General features: G+C 45.7%; 1 protein-coding gene across 1 annotated transcript; it reads left to right on the top strand.

Moving 5' to 3' along the window:
- The first annotated feature begins 2,700 nt into the window (after window positions 1-2,700).
- On the top strand, window positions 2,701-24,497 carry ly75 (lymphocyte antigen 75). Its single transcript, XM_076156311.1, has 35 exons — window positions 2,701-2,968; window positions 4,618-4,989; window positions 7,784-7,957; window positions 8,228-8,389; window positions 10,491-10,610; window positions 11,320-11,460; window positions 11,621-11,824; window positions 12,071-12,228; window positions 12,418-12,528; window positions 13,046-13,134; window positions 13,344-13,513; window positions 13,954-14,153; window positions 14,516-14,658; window positions 14,776-14,854; window positions 14,971-15,042; window positions 15,656-15,779; window positions 16,072-16,107; window positions 16,231-16,400; window positions 17,312-17,379; window positions 17,538-17,614; window positions 17,964-18,100; window positions 18,665-18,773; window positions 18,863-19,023; window positions 19,148-19,277; window positions 19,475-19,695; window positions 19,790-19,952; window positions 20,065-20,229; window positions 20,335-20,457; window positions 20,560-20,745; window positions 20,839-21,062; window positions 21,162-21,363; window positions 21,465-21,626; window positions 21,716-21,832; window positions 21,976-22,155; window positions 22,967-24,497. Exons 1-35 carry the CDS (start codon window positions 2,872-2,874, stop codon window positions 23,140-23,142), a joined length of 5,223 nt encoding a protein of 1,740 aa, XP_076012426.1. The 5' UTR covers window positions 2,701-2,871; the 3' UTR covers window positions 23,143-24,497.
- The last annotated feature ends 61 nt before the right edge of the window (window positions 24,498-24,558 follow it).

The following is a 24,558-nucleotide window of genomic DNA, read 5'->3' as shown; positions in this document are numbered from 1 at the left end:
AATATATGCGACTGAACTCTAGTAACATTTGCCAGTACTCCTGACGGCATTTCCATTTGTGATGATGTCAGATGTTGTGTTCTGTCTTCTCCTCCTTTTGTCTGTGTCACTTTTATCTATGTTGTATCTTTGTTTATGACAGAACAATGCTCATCACTGTTGAGTGTCCTGCTGGCTCACTCCCCGCTGCAGCATGGTGCGCATACCCCCCCCTACTGGCCACATGACTGTACTGCTCTGTCCCTCGACGTTTCAATCATAATACAAATAATGACTTTAAAAATGGTGTCATTATGGAGGCAGCAAGTTGAAATGTTATTCACAAAAGGTTTCTTATTAACTTTAAGATTTGAGGTTGTTTTTAAGTGACAAATGTAATGTGGATGTTGTTTTACTTTTCCTTTCTTTTTCTTCTTCTATTGAATTTGCACGTGTGTGTTCTTTTGCAGATGTGATTACTGAGCTGGAAGTGGAGGCGCTTAAAGGTAAAGTGCACTATCATTTGTGTCAAACAGTTAAAGGTGTCCTATGGGTGGCGCTGTGAGCATTAACACTTAACTAGAAGCGCTGTGAGGGTGCAGTATCAAACTTACAGACGACAAACTTATAATTTCGTACCATTACTTTTGAGATGGAGTTAACAGACACCATGAAACATAAAGATGATGCAGTATAGCAAAGTTCTTTTTTTTTAATCTTGTTATCTGATGATGTGATGTATTCTGCACATTTGTATTTAGTATGAATCCATTGGCGGTAGGCCGAATGATGAGAGATTTATGGTTCCTGTGTGACTCTCACTGATGCTTGATGTGTAATGATTATGGTGGATCAGATGTGATCCACTGTAATAGGATGTGTTGCATATGGTAGTGGACATTCTTTCCCTTATTATTAGTCAAGCATGTACTTCTTACACTCACAAATGACTTCAGTTTGTGTATCCTGCAGATGAAAGAAGAACTGAGTGTCATGTCCGTCTGCAGGCCTTCTTTGATTGCAATTTAGAGCTAAAAAGAGAAAGGGAGATATGAATGATATAATGAGTTTCTCTTATAACACAACATTGCCAGCTCTTCTCAGAAACGAGCCTGCTGTGTGTGTGTTCCTGTGCTATTTTGATCATAATAACAAACAAAAAAGCACTTTAGATTGTATGAATTGCTCTTAAGAGATTAAAAATAAGTGTTTTATTTTAGGAAGCAGGAAGGATGAATGTTTTTTGTTCACACACACACACACACACACACACACACACACACCACACACCACACACCCACCCACACACACACACACACACACACACACACACACACACACACACACACACACACACACACACACACACACACACACACAATTTCCCACACAGCTATACAAATAAAACTGCTCTTGCTGATACAGTATACACACACACAGCGACTCTAATAATGCATCGTCACACTCATTGTATCAAAACAAACATATTACACCTCATTTTGCCACTGAGTACACACTCATGTATATTGTATGAACATGGAGAATCAGCAGGAGTGTATGGTCACAACATGTCTGATTTTGTCAAGTTAAAGGCCTGTCTGAGTTCACTTCCACTTCCAAAGAACAAAATGTATCTGTGTACTTTACTTGACTGAAATAATTTCACAATGACATCACTAACAAAGCAACCAACGCTTCCTTTCTTGGTATGGAAACAGGCCTATTAGCGTCTGCCTCTTTTTCTGTGATCCAAAGCAGGTTCCAAAATATTTCATGGCATAAATAGAAGCTGCAGCGTGTGGCAGAACCAAACTGAAACCCTGGAGGGAACAGGAAGGTATAGTGAGTAAACGTGAAACTGATGGCGGCTGCTGTGAAATCATCTGACATAAAGTGGTGAGCTAATTCATAATTCATATGCCTTGCAGTGTTTACAAATAAAGGATGATGCTGAGCTTCACTGCAACGTAAGTGCGGTTGGCGAATGGAACACAACATGCAGCGTTTTGGATTATGGTCACAGGCCAGTGGGCGTGTAGTTGGTTGATGATTGGAGAGAATATCCGGAATATCAGGGAGCGAAGAACCCACAGGGGGAGTAAAGCAGAGCGGACAAGCAGGGCAGAGCCGGAAAATAAGGATCTTTACTAAAATAAACTACATACAGTGGGCGCGCGCATACACACACGTATTTACACAAATCTGGGAATAGATTCACATTCCAGTGGATTATACAGAAACAATATTTCAGGCACTGATATTGATGCCAGTAATGCAAACGTCTGCTGAATCTGACTCCAAAAATTCAATCAACATCCCGCCTTTCGAATATTTTCATAGTTTATTTTCAGAATAACGTTTTATTTTTATGATCTATTTTTAACTCCCATATCAGTAATTCATTCATAAAACATTGGTTGTATTTCAAATCGTAATACAACTGTCGTAAACAAATGTGTCTAAGCATCAGGAAAAAGAAAAAACATAATTCTCTGTCTTTTAATGCTCTAGTGTTGCCAATATGACAGAATGACAGCAGGTTTACTGAATGAATGACATAGATTGCATATTTCCTACTTCCCAAACAGCTTTTCTACGCGTAATACTGAACAATGTAAACAATCGACCGAGAGACGATTTTAATAATCAACGACGCTTTTATTTTTAAGACCAAACCGGAAGTGGTGAATGTTTTCATGGCTAGCTTGCCAGTGGCCGAACCTGGAGCGGGTCTGTGCTCGTTACTACAGCTGACAGTTGTGTGAAGTGGGTTAGTTAGCGCGGATCACTTTCGGTTCGCAGTTCCGACATCGATCGACCTGTTTCTTCACCGCCTGGCGCTCCGCGGAGCCACATTCTGCATGAATTCGACAAAAACTCCCAGTCGTGACGATGGCGAGAATACCGACACTTTGCCTTTGTTTGTTGATCGTGTGGGAGACAACAGTTTTCCTGGGAAGTTCTTCCCTGGTTAGCACCAAAACTTCTGGTGAGTAACTGAAACCACGGACAGAATTAGCTTTTATGAATGTGCTCTCACGCTACAACAAAGCCGCTTCTTTTTTTTTCTTTCGTTTTCACTAACTTCGACATTAATCCGAATTGGAACCGAAGACACAAATATTAGCTTTCAACCTGCTGGGGCACAACGGAGGAAGGAAACTTCTTTTGAAACTTAATGTTTCACAATTCGTTTGTCATTAATAAGTGACACCATAACGCACTTTGACAGCTGAGATAAACTGCACACTCATCGCGACTCCGCTACTATCTGCTGCTCTGTTTACGTTTACGTCCCCGGACCGGGCGTCGATAAACAATCTGTATGTTCTGTCCAGCAAAAATACATGTTCTGATTCTAGACTCTAATTGAATGTTGTCTCTGAGTGAGTCCGTGTGGGCTGGTCGGCTCCTCGCATACCTGTGGGCGGGTTTCGCTTCTTCCCTCCTATTCAGCTGTAAACATCCCAAACTAGTTATACGAGTTATTATAACACGTTTATTGACACTATCAACCACCGTGGAGCTGATCGATGTTTCAAAGAGTCATTTCCGTCAACTCAGTCAAGTCACAACACCGGATATCATCAGTTGGTAGTGATTATTATGGGGCAAAATCAATTCACTGATAGAAAACTATGTCATCTGTCATCAAGTAAAAAGCTCAACTATCTCCTCATTTCTGCTTCTAACATGTAAAAGGTCTCTGTTTCATATTTGAATTTGGGTTACCTTCATCCTTTGTTAAATATAGTACCCATAAAGCAACAAACAATAATATAAAAATAATAACTAAGCATAAATAATACATCTAAACGATTACAGCGTAAAACATACAGCAAGGAAAGATTGTAGCTTTTTAAATGAGGTTTGTGAATAAAATATTAGTACATTTAAGAATTGTAACTAAACTGCTGTGTATGATGTGAGAGGAAAACGTTGTACGCATGCAGACTTTGAATAAAAAGTAGAAGAGCTGATTACCTTCTGGAATTTAGTCATAAAAACTGTCATTGTCTTGTAAACAAATGTCGTAACCCAGTCTGAAGGCAGTAAATCTCCCCCCTAGAACTGCTTTGAAATCCCTTCATCATGCCATAATCAATATACACACCTCGTAACTTAAACCTGTGGCCATTAAATGCCTCTACTTTTTGTTATGTCGGGACATGCTGCAAGAATAAAGCTTAAATTAAGAGAATAAAACCTGATTAAAGTGTGAGCAGACCGAGAGGCGTTCAGGGTTTCACTTTGAGACTTTATGGATCAATACCTTTTCTGTTTTCTCCCACTTAATGTGACTGTTTTTAAAAGGGTTGGTTCCTCTTATGGATGGAAAAGGGCAAGAATGACCTCAGACTTTACAGGTTTAGATTTGAACTCTATCACTTTTTCCATATTCTATCAATAACACTATTTCTATGATTGACCGCTCACTGGTTTACTAATGTTGATGATTTGAATGATTGGTACAAATAAGTGAATTAGAAAATATATACATTTGAGACTTTGTTTTGATGTGGTTGGTGTGTGAGACTCCCTCAGTCCAGAGCTCAGTGTGTGTTTGATGGAGACAAAGGGCACCCGGGGTCAAATCAACTTATTTGACGTATTTCTCTCTTTGTGCCGTCGTCACAGATGAGGAAGCTTTCAGCATCTGGCACGCGGCCGCAGCTCAGTGCCTGGTGGCCGAGGCTTCTGCAGGGTTGAGCCTCTCTTCCTGCGACTCAAACCAGGGGTCCCAGTTGTGGAAGTGGGGCTCAGCTCACCGGCTCTTCCACGTGGAAACGTCGCTCTGCTTGGGCCTGGAGGTCAGCAACAAGACCCTGATCCTGCTGGACTGCGGTTCGAGCAACTCGCTGTGGTGGCGTTGCCTGGACGGAACCGTTTACACCCTTTATCAAATGGGACTGGCGGTCATCAATGGGAAAGTGACTGTCAAGCGGGACTCTTCTGACGTCTGGGTGAGAGATGGAACCGACGACAACATCTGCCAGAGGCCGTACCACGGTGAGTGTGCGTTCCCTTTACGCAGGGAGAGAGAAAGTGCTTACAGATCTGTCAGCAGCACTGTAAAAAGTGCTTGGAGGAATCCATTACAGAGGGCAGAGCACTGACTAATGCCTGGGGAGGGGCTCAGACAAGGAGTGAAACAAGAGTGAGGTGCAGTCTGTGTCAAGTTAAGTGCTCCATCTTAAATTCTGGGATTTAGGGAGGATCCGCTCCAATTTCACACCCTGGGATATCCAGCTCGTCTGTCCGTCTGTCCCGTGGCTTCTGTGCAGAGCGCCTTCTCTGGTTTTAGTGTTATTCGCTGCAGAACCTGACTGGCGTGTTTCTTCCTTCCGATCACTTATTGGCACGGCGGCCAAAGTAACAAAACTGTGGCGTGTCAGGTTACAGATGAAGGGATCGGTCTCCTTCTCAGATTTACTGTAAGAGCTGAGCACATCAGAGTCTAAACTGAGCTACAGTCCGTTTCTCTGGGACGCTGGGGGAATTCCTCTCCTCAGCGTCTGCTGATTGTAGCCGCGGCCGCACACCTTCGCTTTCACTTCTGTTTCGCAGGCCCAAACTAGAGGCGTCACTCAAACCATTTGTATTTCCTGCTTGTAAACAACTCCCGGGCCCGTCTTTTGTGATATTTCGTACGCCGTCTCTTTTTCCGCCCTAATTATCCATAAGAATAGAGACATATTGTGTTAAGCTTCGCAGCTTGGAGTCCAGCTGGCCATTTCTAACTGCTTTTGTGTTTGCCAGCAGGGGAACACATAAATTATTATTTTTTGGTTCTTAACTGCACATTTCAAAGATGCCCGGTGCAGCAGCCCTGATGGTACAGCTGAATTCCTGGCTAGTTATCAGCCATCAAAGGAACATATTGTGCTTTTATGTTGTGGTTTTTCCTGATGTGACATAGCAAAGTGTGTGTAGGACTGTTTGTTTCACTCAAACCCAGTAGATCCCCTCCCACTCTCAAAGCTTTGTTTTGGTTTTGCGTCCTTTACTTACATGCCAACATGAATGTAACATCTTCGTATCCTTCCCTACACGTCTGGCCAACACAACACACAAAAGTACAAGAGTTGCACACCAGAGTAGAGTCCACACAGTTGTTGCCACCTTGGGGCCTGAAGCAGGGGGGCGGGGGGGGGGGGGGGGGGGGGGGGGCAATCAGGACAGTCCAAGCTGTGTGTTGGCTTATCTTGGCTGCAAAACGTTTTAATCACAAGAAGAGGAGAGAGAGGCGTCGTCGGAAAAAAATGGCAGCACAAGTTATGGAGAATCTCATTGTGTGATTAAAAAAGTCCCACGTGACATCAAGCAGCTGAATACTGCTCAGACTGTAACACACACAGTTTGGTTAGCTCACACACTTTGTAGTAAGAGATGGATCTACAAACTAGAACTTCCTGAATTAGAATGAGTAAATTTTTTTCTGAATTATACTTAAAATAACGCCGATCTTCCTGGTTTTGTGTATCATTTTACACTCCGTTTCCACTTTATTATGTACACCTGAACAATCCAATCTAACAGCCCTCCTTCCTTTGTGAAGCTATGATTTCTTTTGTGGACATTGCAGGTGAGGCGTCGATGAAACCCGACTCTAACTTGTGGCGTTGTGTGTTGTGTTGTTGGAGTGTGTTGAGTTGTTGTGTAAACGCTGCTCCCTTCACTGGAAGGTGTCGAAACGCACGAGGTTCCGTCGCACGGCGTGAGATGGTCGCGATAAATGATAGGAAACGGCTCAAAGATTAACGCTGGAACTCAAGAGGACAGGAAAGCTGGAGAGCAGATAAATGAAGATCCAGTAATGAGTCGTGGTCTTGACTCATCAGATAGCCTGGAGTGACGTTGAACAGATGACAATACGCACGTTTTTTCCTGAGAAAGTACGGCGGCGGTATCTCCTCTCCTCTCCTCTAAAGCCCTTTGCTGCTTTAAATAGAAGCGCGGCTGAAACCTAAACGCTGTTATCTTCGTCCTTGAGGAGAAACACTCATCACTTTCCCCAAGATGCTCTGAGCTCCAAAGTATTAAAGCAGCAAAACTCTTTTCACCGTCTGTGTATTGCAGAAGAAGACACTGCGCCTCGAGTGTTTCCTGCCGTCAGCGTAGCAGAAGAAGACGTTTAATGGAGTGGATGCAGAGAGGCGTGCACATGAATTCACATCACTACTACATCTGTATATCTCCAGTCATTTTTGAATTAAAGCTATTTTTCCCCGTCATTAGCATAACATTTGATCTCTCTCCTGTCTCGTTCTCTCTTTTGAACAAACACGCCTACAAGCCCATTCTCACGTCTGCCATTATTAGATTGTTTACACCGGGGACTATTTAATTCCTCCCGTCTCACCAAATTGTTCTTTCTGCGTTGCAAAGCTGCAGTTCCTCCACGTCGAGGCAAAGTTACAGCTTTGATTTACAAACGCACAGAAGCTGATGTAACTATTGCTTGTATTATTTAAGTTACATTTCCTTTTTTCCATTATTTACAAGTGCGAAAAATCCTTCGTATTCAAGGCCAAATCTAAATCTGCCCGTGCCAATTTCTGCCCAACTCGGTTAGCCAACAATTGTTCCCAAAGAAAGGTTTCATCTCTTCCGAGTCCAAAATTTGGAGCTTATTTTTTGTCACGCATGAGTAAAGTGTTCTGCCGAGCTTATGTTTGCGTCTCACGAGTCGTCGGCGCGGTTTTTGGAACCGAGACGTGGAGTCACAGTTCACTTGTATAACAGGCCACGTTTTAGAAGTTTGTGATCGGTCTTTGACTTTGTCTTTGTCCCTCTTTTGTAGTGGTGCACACGACCGATGGGAACTCTGCCGGTGCCCCGTGTGAGTTTCCTTTCCACTACAATGGCAGCTGGATTCACGGATGCCTCCCGGATGAAGATTCCCCCGGACTGTCCTGGTGTTCCACCTCCTCCGACTATGACCGAGACAGGAAGCTGGGGAACTGTCTGAAACCTGGTGTGTTGTGTTTTATTCTTTCTACGTAGCTTTTTGTGGTTTTACCATCGTCGCCGTTTGGAATCACAAATCGTTTCTGTTGCGCGGATCTTTTGTTTTCCAAGATGTAATCATGATATCAGTGACCTATAATGAGCCCAATGTGTTCAGGCTGTTGTCTTGCTTTCTTCCTCCTGCCATGTAATAAATCATGTTGAAACCCATCCAGGGTAAACAGAGATGAATAACACGCTTAGTCACACAGATATTCTGCCTTTTTTTCCGTTGCAGAGGAGGGATGCCAGACTCTCTTCGCCGGGCCGGAAGGGAAGTCCTGCTACCAATTTGTCCCGAACGCAGCGGTGACCTGGCACCAAGCTTTGGATTCATGCCGCAGTCAGGGAGCTGATCTGCTCAGCCTGTCTGCTCACGAGGATTTCCTCTCCAAAACCTGTAAGGCCCACTTCCTGTCTAATTAGAGCGCCGCAGAGATAAGCATCTCATGTTGCAGGTGTAGCCTCCTCCTCCTCTTCCTCTCTCTCCTCCTCCTTCTCCTCCTCCCACCCTCTTCTGTCTCTGCTTATTCTGTCCTAATTTCCTGATCATGTTCATTTTCCCCAGAGTTTGAGTTTGTTTTGTTAGAATAGCCACAGGGACTTCAGCGTTTCTGTGGAAGTGCTTCAGCTCTCAGACTCGGGGCTTTCCGCTCTCGTTTGCTGACAAATTTTCAAGTGGTTTGCGAGCCGCTGCAGCGACTGAGGGAGGAGAATTGGAAACAACCTGTTTGAAATTACCAAATGTGGTCTTCAAAAGTTCCAATGCAACACACGCTACATTCACCCGCTCTCATTCAGCTCAGGGTGCAAAGGTGTGTGTGGATGTTCATTTAATGAAAAGAAAACAGTTGAATGAGCAGAGTTCTTCCTGTCTCATCAGTTCTTTGAGTCATGAACGCATCTCTTTAGACACAGCTCAACCTCCGCTCACACTGCTGTCCACTCCAGGTTTTTATCTAGCATGTGACATCACCGCACAGAGATTTGCTGTGCGTGCAGAACGACATGCAAAGTATAAGAGAAACTGCGCCCTGTGACAGCACAAGGGCCCCGTCGGTGCTTTAGACAACAGAGGTGCTGCTGCTCTGAAACCTGAAGCATGAAGTACCTGGAGTGTCTCAGCAGCAGCAGGACGTTCGCCCTGGCTGATCGGGTTCAGTCAGCTGACTCTGACTCTTATGTTGTTACAGGTTGCACCGGTGAGAAAGATGACGTAAAGCAGCACGTTCACGTTGCCGCTGCGTATTTGAAAATCGCGTGTTACACCACTTTCTCTGGAGTGAAGTTTAAAATGTAAGGCGTGCGTCACATCAGCAAAGGAAACCTTAATTATGTACTTTAGGAGAGCACGACTTAAGTCTCTCTCTTTCTGTTCTGCCACAGCAGGTAATTACAATCATTATAATAGATTTGATTTGAATAGAACCTTTCAGGGCACAAGAAGACACTTCATAATATATAATAAGGGAGGCAGTGGCTCAGTGGGTCGTGCTTCCGCTCAGGAACCGGAGGGTTGCCGGTTCAAGCCCCTGCCGAGGTGCCCCTGAGCAAGGCACCAAACCCTCAATTGCTCCCCCCTCTGCGAAGGGTGGTAATGTAATGTAATGTAAGTCGCTTTGGATAAAAGCGTCTGCCAAATGATCGTAATGTAATGTAATAACAACGCATGCCAGTACTTAAGAATGACATGAGCTCACTGGTATGATGTCACAGAGGTCAGCTTCTCTAAGACTTCATATCTCCCTCTGCAGCCACACTCTATGTTCCACAGTTGGTTTCATGTTCTGGGTCGTGCAGTAAACCAATGTGGAATATTGGTGAAGCTGCTCCTTCAAGGATCTTGAAGGTTCCAATGGCTTAGATTTCGGATTTTTGACAGGTTTTTGTTCCACTTTGACAGAATGTGTGTTTTGTCTTTCTCTTTCTCTTTCTCGCTTCAGTCCCTCCACATTAATCTGTGTGTTTGCGTCGTTAGATGTGTTTTATTACACCGAGTGGGCGGTTTATTTGGCGTCCCTGTGCCTCAGATCGATGTGAACTTGCCCGGACACGAACTACACAAGACGCTTGATGCAATGTGGAGAAGGGATGGCGTCACTTTAGTCGCGTCACTCGCTACGTCCGCTGTTGACGTCAAACAAGGTGGTTCCCTGGAGTGGGGACACTTCATCTTGGACATCACGGCAATTGGGACAATTTGAATCCAAGTCAAATAAGCGGTGCCTGTCTGACAAAACACTCAGCTTGTTCCATTTGAATGTGATTTGCCTGGTTTGTGTCCCATTCAGTTTACATCCACGTGATCTCTCTGGTTGTACCACTTTCTCAAAATAACCTTTATTACCGTTGGTCTTATTCCAACTCTCATGCCACATTCAAAGTCACCATGGTTGCTCTCACTTAAACACACACACCGATGAGGCGTACGCCAATGAAACTGGCTGCACATGTCGGACAATCCTCTCACTCTGTCATATCTTTGCTCTCATGTGTTGCAGTATTGGACGGCCTGAAAAAAATGCCTGAGAAGATGTGGATCGGCCTCCATCAGCTGGACACCTCTCAGGGCTGGCAGTGGTCTGACGGCTCTCCTCTCACCTACGTGGCCTGGGAAGGAGGTGAGGCATTGGTTCAGTGTGTTTTCTAGTGTATTTACCTCCTCTCCCGATTTGGAGTCGTACTTTTTCTGCACACGTAGCGGATCGAGGGGCCGTCACAGATCCGGCAAACGCGGCTCTAACCGCCGCAGACGCGTGACGCTGACGCCGAGGCTGTCAGTTTTCCGTTGTTTGAAACGTCTCCTCACAAACCACAAGCTGCACGCTGTTGTGATCTGCTGTCGCTGGCGCCGTGCCATAAACTGAGACGTGGTGTCAGTCAGAGAAACAATAAGTCCAGTGTGGTAAAGAAGCTCGTTGTGCCTGCTTATTGTACACGGCGTGGCGTTGGGATTGTTATTGTTGCTGAATAAGCCATTAATAGTACTGAATGGAAGGCTTTATGCAGCCTGCCAGCCTCTGTAAGGCATTGTGCTCCTTTTGTGCGTATCAGACGGGAGGCGTTGTCCTCACACTGCAGTTTGACCTTCAAGGATACTATAACCATCCGGACTTGCACTGATATATGAGCTCTTTACAGTTGCTAGAATGAACTGCGTGTCAGTGTTTAGTCACAGGAACTGAAGTATTTCATCATGAATTCTCTTTACTACCCCGTGTGCGTGTTGTTATGGTGACTGCAGAACGATGCTACTTCTCCACTCTGCAGGCACAACGGCCTATAAGTGATATCAAAGTCCATTTTTGTGTGGGTTTGTGTTTGTGCCAGGAATGCTCTCTGCCTCCATCCTCCTGGAATCAGACTGCGGAGTGCTCAACTCCAAACGTGCCTACGAGTCCGAGTCGTGCAACAAGAGGCTGCCGTACGTCTGCAAGAAGAGCGTCAATGCCTCTGACACAGCAGCAGCGGGTACGCCACACTCTTTTGGGTCACTTTTTCTTCTTCTCTCCAAAATACCAAGAGTCCACAAAAGTCCTGCTTCCTTTAGGAGGCTGCACTTCTCCTTACATCCTCTTTACCGACTGTGTTGGTCACCTTCCGCCTGTTCTGCTCTCTCCTCTCACTGTAGAGTCCACGCTGTATAGCGAGACGGTCTGTGCCGACGGTTGGCTCCCATGGAACGGCTGGTGTTACAAGTTGATGAAGGACGAGCCTCTGACTTTTGCAGAAGCCCTCCTACGCTGTAATGACACGGCCGGAGGAGGAGAAGGCTCGCTGGCCAACCTGCACTCCCTCGACACCAAGGAGCTGATCAGCACCAATTTCCACGCAGGTAAATCCGTCATCAGCACGTTCCCTTAACTTTAAGGATTACCATCAACTTGTGTGTATTTACAGGTCATTCACATCTAAACTAGGTCACTGACAGGGTTTTCTGTAGACAGCATTGTGTTGAGACGCTTGAGAATAGGGAATCGGTTGATTTGCAGTGGAAATGAGCATTTAATTCCAAATGTATCCTCGGTTAAAGGTTCAAACTTCCCTAAACTGACATGCTGACGTGTGTTTACCTCACCAGATGACCAGCTGGATGTGTGGATCGGTCTGATCGGCTCCGGCACCAACCCCACCCTGTTCAGCTGGGCCGACCAGGCGCCCGTCACCTTCACCTACTGGCACTCTGACCAACCAGCCCAGCCTACCAACGACATCAGCTGTGTCTTCTACTCTGGAGAGGTGTGTGTCCTTTTGTGTAACCCCACCCATCCTCTGTGTGTGTGTGTGTGTGTGTGTGTGTGTGTGTGGGCGTGGGCGTGGGCGTGGGCGTGGGCGTGTGTGTGTTGACCGTGTTTGTGTCTTGTGATCATCTCCTTCATTTTGTTATGTTTGTGATTTCTAAATCCAAGATGTTTCCGTTTTCCACAGTCCCATGGTTGGTGGGTTGGGAATTGCACTCAAAGGCTTCCTTTCATGTGTCAGAAGAAAGGACAAGTCACAGAGTCGACGTCAGGGGCTGCCGGATGTCCACTAGAGGGTGTAAGTAATGTCTGCTTACTTTCATCTTCAATACGTTGTATAATCATAGTCTGTGAGTCTCTTTGTGTTTGTTTATTTATTTACAACACAACAAGGACCCACATACGAGCATTTTACAAAACCAAATATTCTGTCCATCCTGCTTACACAGAATTGCGAGATAGTGGGTTAGTGTTTGCTTTGTGGATTATTCACCGGGGAGCTCGGATGACAATTGTTTCAGATGACGACACAAGAACAAGAACAGCAAACCCTAAAGGGCTGAATGCAGAACTGGTGGCGTCCCACCATCTGTTCATAGAGACGCAGGAATCCAAAAGAGGAAGTGGCATTGTGAAGCAAGACGAAACGGCACTCTGCTGTTTTTCGTTTCAGCATTTTGGCTGAGAATTTGATGTGCATTGTAATTCAGATCACATATATATTGGTTTATTGATTACATGTTGTCTTCAATTATAATATTCAGATTTTGTCCACATTTGCTCCCTAAATCAGTAGAACTTTCCTCTCCCCTTAGGGTTGGAGGAGACACGGCAACTCGTGTTTCCAAGTCAACTCCAAGGAAGCCGGCTTCAAAGATCATTGCAACCTCACCATCAGAAACAGGTACAGAGCCTGTGACCCTCCAGACTCTCCAGAAGCCTCAGCTCTCCACACAGACACTCTCTGGTTCCACTGCTATGAAACTCTCTCTGACTGTCTGAATTCAGCGCTTGACTCATCATCTTGACGTCTCATTCTTTTGCACCACATTCACTGTCGCACTTCTGAGTCTGAGCGGCACCAATGTACTGATATTGAGTAATTCTCTCCAGGTTTGAGCAGGCGTTTATCAGCCGTATGCTGGTGGAGCAGATCAGCAACCAGAGTCAGTATTTCTGGATTGGGCTGCAGGACATTAAGAACACAGGCGAGTACCAGTGGCTGAGCAAGGACGAGACCCAGGGCTATGTGACCTACACCAACTGGGGCTGGTTCGAACCAGGTTAGTGACAAATACAACGCTGGAATAGATCTGCAGGTCCATCCAGTAAGTGAAGTTTAGCGTTATCACACACTAATGAAGGAGAGAGGAACTGCACTCAGATTTATGAGTGTATAAAATGTCATAAATAAAGAGGTGAGAACAAAAGGAGTCCTGTAATGCGATAGGAGTGAGTCCATATTTATATCTGTGCATAGAAGAACCAAACTGGATGGATTATATAAGCCTGCTGTGTGTGTGTGTGTGTGTGTGTGTGTGTGTGTGTGTGTGTGTGTGTGTGTGTGTGTGTGTGTGTGTGTGTGTGTGTGTGTGTGTGTGTGTGCGTGTGCGTGTAGGCCACTAGACCTGCGTTCTTTTCTGTACAATGCTTAGAAAGAGTGTGTATGCCCACACAGCCACGCCGACGTTATATGCAGTTGTCCTCTGCTCCTGGTTGTCAGATCGACAGGGAGGCTGTGCAGTGATGTCCACCGCCAAACCCCTCGGCACGTGGGAGGTGAAGAACTGCACCTCCTTCAAAGCCGGCACCATCTGCAGGACGGACATCAGTCCTCCCCCGCCGCCAGAGGCCGAGCCCAACGCCAGCGCGCCCTGTCCAGAAGGATGGATGTCCAGACCAAACATCAAACACTGCTACAAGGTGTGTGTGTGTGTGTGTGTGTGTGTGTGTGTGTGTGTGTGTGTGTGTGTGTGTGTGTGTCTGTGTCTGTGTGTGACTGTGTATTGGCTGTAATAGAATCCATCACCTGTAACACAAACCCAACTTGCACACACACATACACACACACAGCTGTGAACTTTTTTTCATGCTAACCACATTGAGAACAAATGACTGCACATCTCTGCAGCCATGTAGGGGGAAGTTATGAATCTATGTGTGAAGCAGAGGAAGTCCTATCTCACACTGTCTCACTGCACAGAATTTGTTACTGTAATTGAGTGCATTGAATGTGAATAGTTGTGGTGTGTGTGTGTGTGTGCGTGTGTGTGTGTGTCGTGCAGGTGTTTCACGAGGAGAGGCTGAGCAGGAAGCGCTCGTGGGAGGAAGCTGAGAGGTTTTGTCAGGCTTTGGGAGCCACCCTGCCCAGCTTCACACAACCTGACGAGATGAGGGCCCTCCACTACGTCATGAGAGACACCATCAGGTACACACACACACACACACACATACTTGTCGCATGTTGCACGTGCTGCACATTGTGTGTCATGATCCTGGTTGTATCCTCCACATCCCTACGCATCTAAACGGTTCCCCTCTGCAGTGATGACCGTTTCTTCTGGGTCGGTCTGAACAAGAGGAACCCGGCCGAACGCTCCTGGCAGTGGAGCGACGGGCGACCTGTGAGTATCTGACACGACACAGTGCGAGAAGACGTGGGACTAATATGTGATAAAACACAGATAATCATATTCCCTGTCTCCTTTAGTTCTGAGTGTGTTTGTTTACGTCTCCACAGGTCTCCATGAGTATTTTACACCAGGATTTCCACGAGGATGACGCATACAATCGGGACTGCACTGCATTTAAAGTGAGTCAGCGACTGCTTTAACATTTTCAGAGACGGTAGCTTTGATCCGATCTGAAAATAGAGAAATTAATCAATTACTGTGACTTTTTTTTTCATTCTTTTCTTTTGTGAATCTTTGTTTTTCGTAAAACACAGCTTCATCTGTGGCTAAAGTCCGTTTGCTCAGCTGCTTGTGGGAGTCATGAGATGTCCTGCAGCTAAATTCCACCCCCACTGACTCTGATATAATATCCCACATGCTGCCTGAAAACAAAATGCTTCGCCGTTATCCTGGCAGCTCGTCTGAACAGTCCATTATCTTTGTTTTTTATGGCGCTCGGACACTTTGTCACTCCAGATATCTCCAGTTCAGATTGGCCCCGATGATATTTTTGCAGCTTGATGTGACTTGGTAAGAGTCACGCTCTCTGTCCGACCGTCTGTTTGTCCGGGTGCTCAGGCTTTGACCTCACCACACACACACACACACACACACACACACACACACACACACACACACACCAGATGTGTAATGTCACGCATTGCGTAACCAACAGACAAAGGCTGATCGGGTCATCGTAGAGGCTGAGGACATAAAGAGTGGAATCAAACAATTTTTTTTTGTCTCTATCAGACAATGAAGAGCAGCTTGAAACACTTGTTTGTGTTTCTGATCCACGACTTGCCGCCCACACCGTTCTACGCCACTCCATTTCACTGTGACGCCAGGCTGGAGTGGGTCTGCCAAATACCCCGGGGTAAGATTACACACACGAATGCTATTATGTGTGTGTGTGTGTGTGTGTGTGTGTGTGTAAGAGCTGACATCTCTCATGCTGCTTATTAAAGTGGGCTCGTTATTTTGCGGGCATTTGGTGGCCACACAGCACCCCCGTTCAATTAATTGAGACGATTTATGTGAGGAGTTATAAACGCAATAATCAAGACGGGAAAATAATTACAGTGTGGCTTCAAAACCTAGAGGGAGGTATTAATATCTCTAAAGTTGTCCAAGGATTCAAGATGTTCTCCTTCTTTCTCTTTTATTAGGAAAAACGCCAAAGACCCCTGAGTGGTACAACCCAGGTAACCAAGAAACCTTCAGAACAGATACAGATTTCTTTGTTTTCTTGGTGAAGTTTTGATCTTTCAGTGGCATTTCCTCCCACCAATCAGCTGCAACCAACATCTGTCTGTTGTGATCTTCAGGTGGGCATCATCAGTCGTCCATCTTTATAGACGGGAGAGAGTTTTGGTTCATCACCGAGCCCAAGCTGCCGTTCGAAGAGGCGATGCTCTTTTGCGCCGCGAACGGAAGCAGACTGGCTACACCGCTTAGCTTCACCGCTGCCAGACAGATCCACCAGTATGTCACGAAGGTAAAACAACAACAAAAACACAGGAAACAGAAACTGAGCTTATCAGTATGTTCTCAAAGGAGTGGCACCTCATCAGGAGAAATATGTGCGTCTGGGCCGTTCACTCTGTTCACTCTGTTCACTCAGGGTCACGGTATTTGCCTCATAGGACCGTCTGACCGGAAACATTCTTCCCTCTTTATATCTGGAAAGTTGTTTAGTTTTTAGTCAGCGAGCAAACAAGCAAACAAGCAGGCAAGCTGAGACAATAACACAGCTGATATGAAATACAAACTTTAAACGCGTCAACAGAATGAATGCCTACAAACCACACCCGTCTCATAAATCCTTCATTGTTCGCCGCTATGCCTTTGCAAGTTTATTGATTCAGAATTAATTAGAATTGACCATCAACAATGGACAAAGAGGCCCTAAATCACAGTGTTAGAAAGTGACCTGGGTCATGGTTCATCTGCATATGTGTTGATGTGGTTCTTTTATAAGTCATAAATCAGCAGCAGACTCTCTGCACGGTCGGGTCGGGGGTGCAGCAGGGTTTCTGCCCCGCGTCACCGCGGACCAAACTGCACGCATTCTTATCTCGGCTCTCAGATTACTCCGCTATCTGCAAGGTTGTAATATTGATGATGTGAAAGGGAAAGACGGGGGGATAAAGTGATAATCACTCGCCGCTCTCTTCTTCCATTACTGATTATTAGCGGGGGGACAGAGCTGTAAAAGTACCCGGTCTCTACAGATTGGCGAGAATGTTATCAACGATCAGCAGCCGAGACACCGGCGCGCTCCCTCTCCTCCCCGTGAAGCACTTTGTGAGCTCGGTTTAAGAAAAGTGCTATGTCAGTAAAGGTTGTTATTGTATTAGTAATGATATGATGCAGCGCTGAGGCTTGTGATGCTTTTTTTTTTTATAGGTATCGAGTTCCCACAAGCAGAGCTGGTGGGCCGACATGAGAGAGCCCGGACGCTTCTTCCCCATGACGTAATGCGATACAGAAACACACACACACACACACACACGAGATGTTGTACAAACCCCAATCAAATATTTATGATGCATATATTAATCCCCGCGTGTTTGTAGAATAGGACTTTGATGCTGACTGGTGTCGTGTGTGTGTGTGTGTGTGTGTGTTTCAGCTACAGCCAGATGCACTTTTATCATTCCGTTTTCCTGGGCAGATGCACTTCCATCAGCCCGGAAAACCTCTTCCCAGGTGAGCAAAGGCCTGTTTCTGTTTCTGCACGGCCCGATGAAACACCTCTTGTGTACTTTGTTTGTTTCATTAACAGGTTTTCATCTGGTTTAATGGAAATCTGCCCTTTTTATGCGTGCGCCAAAATTCAGGATAGCTTTAATTTTGCCAAATGGCTGGAGGCTGAATCAGAACAGCAATTTGTACAATTTTTTACATCAATTCTCTTATCGTATTGCTACAGATTCTGGAGTCCAGGGTTGTGTTAGAAAAAAACCAAAAGCAACATTCTAACTTACTGAATTATTATTTATCTATTTTGTCTTCTTTTCCTACTAACATTCCTTTGCTGTTTGATATTCCCCGGCAGAGTACGAGTACAGTTGTCAGCAGCGGCTTCCCTTTGTGTGCGAGCGGCACAACATCACATCGGTGGAGAGAAACCCTCTGCAGCCTCACGCCGGAGGAGTCTCCTGCGGAAATGAATCTGTGGCCTTCCGAAACAAGGTCTGATCACACACTGCACACTCCCAAGCACTGCCGCGTTCAGCTGAGCTTTAGTTTTCAGGACTTCTTCGTGTAAGCTTTAAAAATTTAATGTCAAACAGGAACCGCTGGGAAACGTAAAGGGAGATTTGAGCTGAGCAAAGAGGATGATGGGACTTTTATACATCAAACGGAAATGCAGCATAAATACTTCAACGCTGCCTATAAACCTTATATCTCTGCGTTAATCCAGTTGTTTGTTGGTCTAGTTTTATGTCATTGCTCAAAATAGACCAACCCCCGCATTCAGATACTTCAACCACCTCTACAATTGAGCTTAATGGCAGAAATGATGGTAAAGCATCAACGGTAAATGTCAGGCTGGGGTGTTAGGCCAGTATGAGTCAAGGGTTTCACATCATTCAACAGGGATACAGAGAGAAAACTAAGCCGATGAGGAGTCGTTAGTGGTTTTGTTTACAGAATGAGAGACGCCTCCCTATAGGCTGAGATATGTTGGGCCTTGTTACATGGAAGATATTGATGAAATGAATCAAAACGTGTATTTTATTGTGTATTTCTCAGTGCTACACACTGATGCAGCCAAGTCATCAGCTGAGCTTCAGTACTGCCAACGAGGAATGCAAGTCGCTGAGGGGAAGTCTGGTGACCATCGCCGATCAAGTGGAGCAAGGTGACCGCACCGTCCTGCCACATACTGACAGCTGATCCGAGTCAAATGCATCCTGAACCCTAAACATGAGTGTACGTACACGTTTCCAGACTTCATCACGACCCTGCTGCCGAGCATGAACGACGTAGACCACATATGGATCGGTCTGAAGTTGAAACCCGAGGAACCGGAATGGATGGATCAGTCTCCGGTCTCCTTCCTCAACTTCAACCCCTTGCTTCACGGCATGCTCCGGCCGATACGAGTCAACGTGAGTCTCCTTTAGCTTCACGCCTGTGCCGACGTCAACACGGACATCAGCCAATGGAAACTCACTGTCAATGTAAAACTCAAACTGACCACATTTGAATGATTGTTTTCTGCTTTTTGGACAGACTTTTATTCCAGAGAGCATGGAGCTGTGTGTGTTTATGATCAACAGCCCAAACTCTGCCATGATGGGGACCTGGGACTACAGTGCCTGCACCGAGATGCAACACATGACCATTTGTCAACACTATGCAGGTAAATCACAGGCACAACGTTGATTTGTTACCCAGAACTCTTGTCAACTCATCTCATCCTCGGGATTTGTGAAGATGGAACATTTTCTGCAACAGAAACACTTGATGACAATAGATGAATAAAGATAATTTGTCTATCCCTCTGGTCACGTGACACTTGTTCATCCAAAGTAAACCGTGATGTTCCTCTCATGTCAGATAAGGTGGAGGAGTCCCACATCCCCTCCGTGCCGTTCAACGTCAACAACCACACCATCCTGCTGCTCCACAGTAACCTCACCTGGTTCGAGGCCTTGGAGCAGTGCAGGAAGAGCAACATGGACCTGGCGAGCGTGGCCGACACCTTCCTGCAGTCCGTCCTCACCGTGCACATATCCCGCGCCCGCACACCCATGTGGATCGGCCTCTTTAGCGAAGATGTGAGCGTGACAGACGAGGGGGAAACTGTTTATTCGCCGTTCTTGCACGCTTCTCTTATGTTTTTAAAAATTTTCTCTGTTATTTCGTGTTCAGGAAGGGATTCACTACCGCTGGACCGACCACAGTCACACCGTGTTCAGTCGCTGGTCCTCCGACGTCACCAGCGGTTCCTGTGTTTACCTGGATACTGACGGCTTCTGGAAAGCCACAGAGTGTGAAGCGGAGCTGGAAGGCGCCATCTGCCACAAACCGCACAGTGAGCGCTCCACAACACAGACACGACAAGATAATGAGAGAGAAACTAACTTTTGATTAACCAAGATCTCCTTCGCTGGGACCCTAATCAATTGTCGCCTCCTTTATTGTAGATGAGATCATCACCACGCCAGAATCCGTGGCTGTGAAGTGCCCCCACAAAATCAACGGCCCAAACTGGATCCCGTTCAAGATCAACTGTTACTCCTTCCAGCTGGCTTCCACCCGATGGGAAGAGTTCGACCAAGGGCAAATTCACGAAACCTGCAGAAAACTCCGTAAGGACGCAACTTTGGCGACGACTTGGAATGAGGATTTTTTTACGATTCCAATAACAGACTTAGCGTTCAAAGTAATGCGAGCACTGATTGACTGTGTTTCAGATGCAAAGGCAGACATCCTCACCATCCGAAATGAAGAGGAGAACGAGTTTGTGAAGCAGCAGCTGATACCGTTCCAAAACCTGGCCCAGTTTGTGTGGCTGGGGATGTTCAAAGACGACAACGGTGTGTGTGTTACTGCTTCTACAGCAAACTGACTCCTCAACATACAGAATTCTGAATCCTGTAAGCGATTCTTGGTCTTATTGTCATTTCTTTCCGCTTCAGACATCCAGATGAAATGGTACGACGGCACAAACGTCCAATATTCCAACTGGAGATCCGGCAGACCTGACGTGGACGGAGATTTCATGGCTGGTCTCAACCCCAAAGGAGTCTGGGAGCTCATCACCAACAAATTCTACTTCTCTGACTACAAACAGAGAACCATTGTGGCCTGCAAACTGGACAATGGTTTGTGTTTCCCAGTCCACACTCGTGTTTCATGTTGGTCTGACCGCCTCTCCTGTCTAATCCTCCTCTCTTTCTAATCCTCCCCTCTTTAAGAACTGAAAAATGAGTACAACCGCTCATCCAAGGATTTCCAGCACTATGGCAACCTAACTTACCAGGTTATATCCCGGAAGCTGAGTTGGTTCCAGGCGGTGGAGGAGTGCGGTCAGCGCGGCGGCCACCTGGCGAGCGTCCACGACATGGAGCACAACGCACACGTGGAGCTCATCGCCAAGACGGACGGCTTCCCTCTCTGGATCGGCCTGTCCAACCAAGACGTGAGAGAAACCTTTATCTGAACCAGAACCTGTGTTACGAGTGTGTGTGTGTGTCTGTGTGTAACTCAGATGGTGTAACACGGGTTGTGTAACGCACAGGCGAGCAGCTCGGCCTACGAGTGGTCCGATGGGACGAGGCTGGACTACACGGCCAAGATCTCAGAGGCGGAGGCGGGCTTTATCTCAGACCAACAACACGTTAGCTGTGTGTTTGTGACCCCTACTGGAAGCTGGGAGAGGACAAGCTGCTACGCTGTCAAAGATGGAGCCCTCTGCTACACCACCGCCACCACCACTCAGAGTAAGAGCTGGGGGAACAACACAGTCTGAAAGCACTTTGTTTTCGTCATTGATATCATTTTTATATCCTCCATATTTTCCCCTTGTGTCTTTATAAATCAGAGGCCAAACTTCAGGCTGCCCCAGCGGCCAATCACTGCCCTCAGAGCAACGGTACGTCCAAGTGGGTGCAGCACCAGGATCACTGCTACGCCTTCGACATGAGCCTGTACAACTACAGCGTGTACAGCATGGAGCAGGCCAGGAGCATCTGTCAGAGCATGGGTGAGGAGAGACGCAGCTCAATGCAGACAAAAGGCCGATTTAGGAATGTTTGATTGGTTTCATTTGTGTGTTTGTTCTTCTCCTGACAGACGCTCATCTGCTCACTATAACCACCAAAGAGGAGAATGACTTTGTGTCAGATTACATGACTGAAAACCCTCTGATCACCAATCGAGTATGGCTGGGTATGGATGTTGATCCTCAAGGTAAACCCTATAAAAAGAGGTTCATAACATAAACACGGTGTTCAGGGTTTAGGAATATGAACAAGATCAAATGAAAAGAGCTAATAAGTGAACACAGACAGCAGCAACACGTGATGTCTCCTCCCGCTCCCCTCTCCTTCCAGGTACGCCACAAACCTGGCACGACGGCTCTTCTCTGGCCTTCTCCAACTGGAAGCCTGGAAACTTGAAGGCCAAGAAGTCGGATCCGCGCTGCGCCATCATGGTGTCGACAGAAGGAGGCGTTTGGAACCTGGTCAGCTGCAAAGCCAGCCACAGTCGGGTCGTCTGCAAAACTGCAACCAGTGAGTAGTGCTGTACCGCGTAAAGTAGACGAAAGACAAAAACACAGCGACTTTGTAAGATCTGCGTTTGTCTTTTGTACTTCTGATCTGTGGCTGCAATTGGTACAAATATTGTTTGTGCTGGGCCACAGGGCTGGAGGAAGACAGATGGATCGGATAGATATAGACTTTACTGATCCTTCAAGGGACATTCAGACGTTACAGCAGCACCGTCGTCAGAGAAGCGGCAGCGCTTGACACACACGCTTCCAACTTAGATTTAAAGCTCAAACGTCTCCTTCTCCGTCTTCTCTGCCTTCTTTTTTATCGCTAGATAAAAACTTCCAGCTCCTCTCTCCCTCGATCGTAAGCCTCTGCGATTGGCTGGGGATGTTGAAAGGCAGGAGGCGATGGGTACTTCACTGTTTTTAAAGCTAAATAAATTCACAGGCATACAGAATTCTGTTTGTTGTTGCTGCGAGTAAGCGACTGTCGGTTTCTTGCGGCATTAAAAACAACTCGCTCACTGCTTTACACGCGGCTTGTCGGATGGGTTTTTGCCTTTTTAAAATTGCACTTGCATGCAGTAAACTAGGTCCTCAAGTCGCCATCAGACCACAAGCGCCACTTTTGTACCTTGATGTTACTGTATGACATGTTTTGTATTGATTTCCATACATCCTGGTTTAGTGTCAGTCACTATGATAGTCAGTTTATGAGTGAAACCTTGCTTGAGGTGAGTGACAGTTTGATGAGTCATATTCGTCTCACGCACTTTGTGGAATCACCGCAAACGACTGACACACTCCTTCAACCTTTTTTTGCTCCTCAGAGTCTGCCGGCTCTCCCGTGGCCCTGGCTTTCTTCATCGTAGTCATCATCGTTCTCTTGTTAGCCGTCGGCTTCATCATCTACAAGAAGAAAAGAACCTACTTCTCTTCCACCGTGCGCTACAAGAGGACCTTCGACGAAACGGACACTACCAGTATTATAACAGACGCTGAATGAGCTCGGGGGGGGGGGCGGCCTCGTGAGTAAGGACGTCTGAAGCAAATGCAGCTTGCCATGTTTTAAGTTATTTATTATGAGTTTTTTCCTCACGCCTGCAAGATTTTCCAGAGCTGTCTGTCAAACTGTGTATATATTAAGAGAATTGTCCATATCCCCCAATTCAGTTCCTTTGGGGGGGAGGGGCCTTATCTTTCCCCTCCCCCCTCCTGTTTGGTTCATAGCAGGAACCAAATCTAAAAGTTTGGTTTGGTAATTGCTGATATTTGACATCAGTGGCACGCGACTGTTTTCCAGATCAGCATTTTTTAATGAAATAATAATATTGGTGGATTTTCATGACCGAAACGCTCCTGTAACTCCAGTTCATTCCACATTTACAGTGGTTCCATAGATTGCACTGATGTATGAGTGAGTCTGACTCAGCAAAAAACAAACTAACTATTTATACATTGCTAAAAAATGTAATCCAATCTGTTTTACATTTGAAATTCAGAGGGTTTTGATGTCCACGTGTAATCAACGCAGAGGTGTTGTTTTAAAGGGACAGTTCACCGGGAAACATACAAACAGACAGCCTCGTTTCAGAGCCACTTTGCTTCCAGAGTTCAAACTATTCATAATGACTGTGGATCATCTGTGTTTGAGGTCATTTGGGAATTTTAAACTCAGTGCTGCTGTATTTTGGTGAGCCACTGCTAATATCTGATCAATCTGATCAAATCACACTGTGGATAAAGATGTTTTTAGACGGACTGTCCCTTTAAAGTAGTAGTTGAATCTGTGATAGGTGAAAAGAAAATCTGACTGTGCCTTTAAGACTAATTGGGAAAAAATGTCAGTTTTCCATATGAAACACTGGATTGAGTTTAAATGTGTTAACCCGTCTTAACCTATCAAGAGTTGTGCATTAGTCAACATAATTGATAGAGAAATCTGATTGTTTTTGAGTCCTGCTGATCACTTTTCAGAGTCCTAGCATGGAGATGAATCAGAGACACTTGTCTATTATTTATGTCTGACTTTCCTATGCACTTAACTACTGAGCAAGTATGCACTTTAATATCGTGGAGCAACAGTTCCAGCTATGTGTAAGCACAATGAAGTTTGGAGGACTTGAGAATTTAGAATTGCACTGGTGGTTGTAAATGCTTTGTAAATATGTTTGTTTTATAATTGAGAAATGAACCAAAGACTTTTGAGTCTGTTGAATGTTTTGAGCTTTCCTTTTCACGTTTTAGATTTGGTTCCATAGGGCTGCTGACCGGTTCATGTCACAATGTACAAACCAAATGTGCTTTTGTTTCTTTCCCACTGATCCTAAACTGGTTTATCGGCTCCAATCAAGTACAGAATCCTTCCAATAAAAAAACACCCGTCTTAAAAATCACTCCGTCATGGTCTTAATCAAAATCC

This window comes from Genypterus blacodes, unplaced genomic scaffold, assembly GCF_046128005.1.
Source record: "Genypterus blacodes isolate CSIRO-AG114 ecotype Tasmania unplaced genomic scaffold, CSIRO-AGI_Gbla_v1 ptg000067l_1, whole genome shotgun sequence".
Classification (NCBI taxonomy): Eukaryota; Metazoa; Chordata; class Actinopteri; order Ophidiiformes; family Ophidiidae; genus Genypterus; species Genypterus blacodes.
This window is presented reverse-complemented; position numbering and strand designations above follow the sequence as displayed.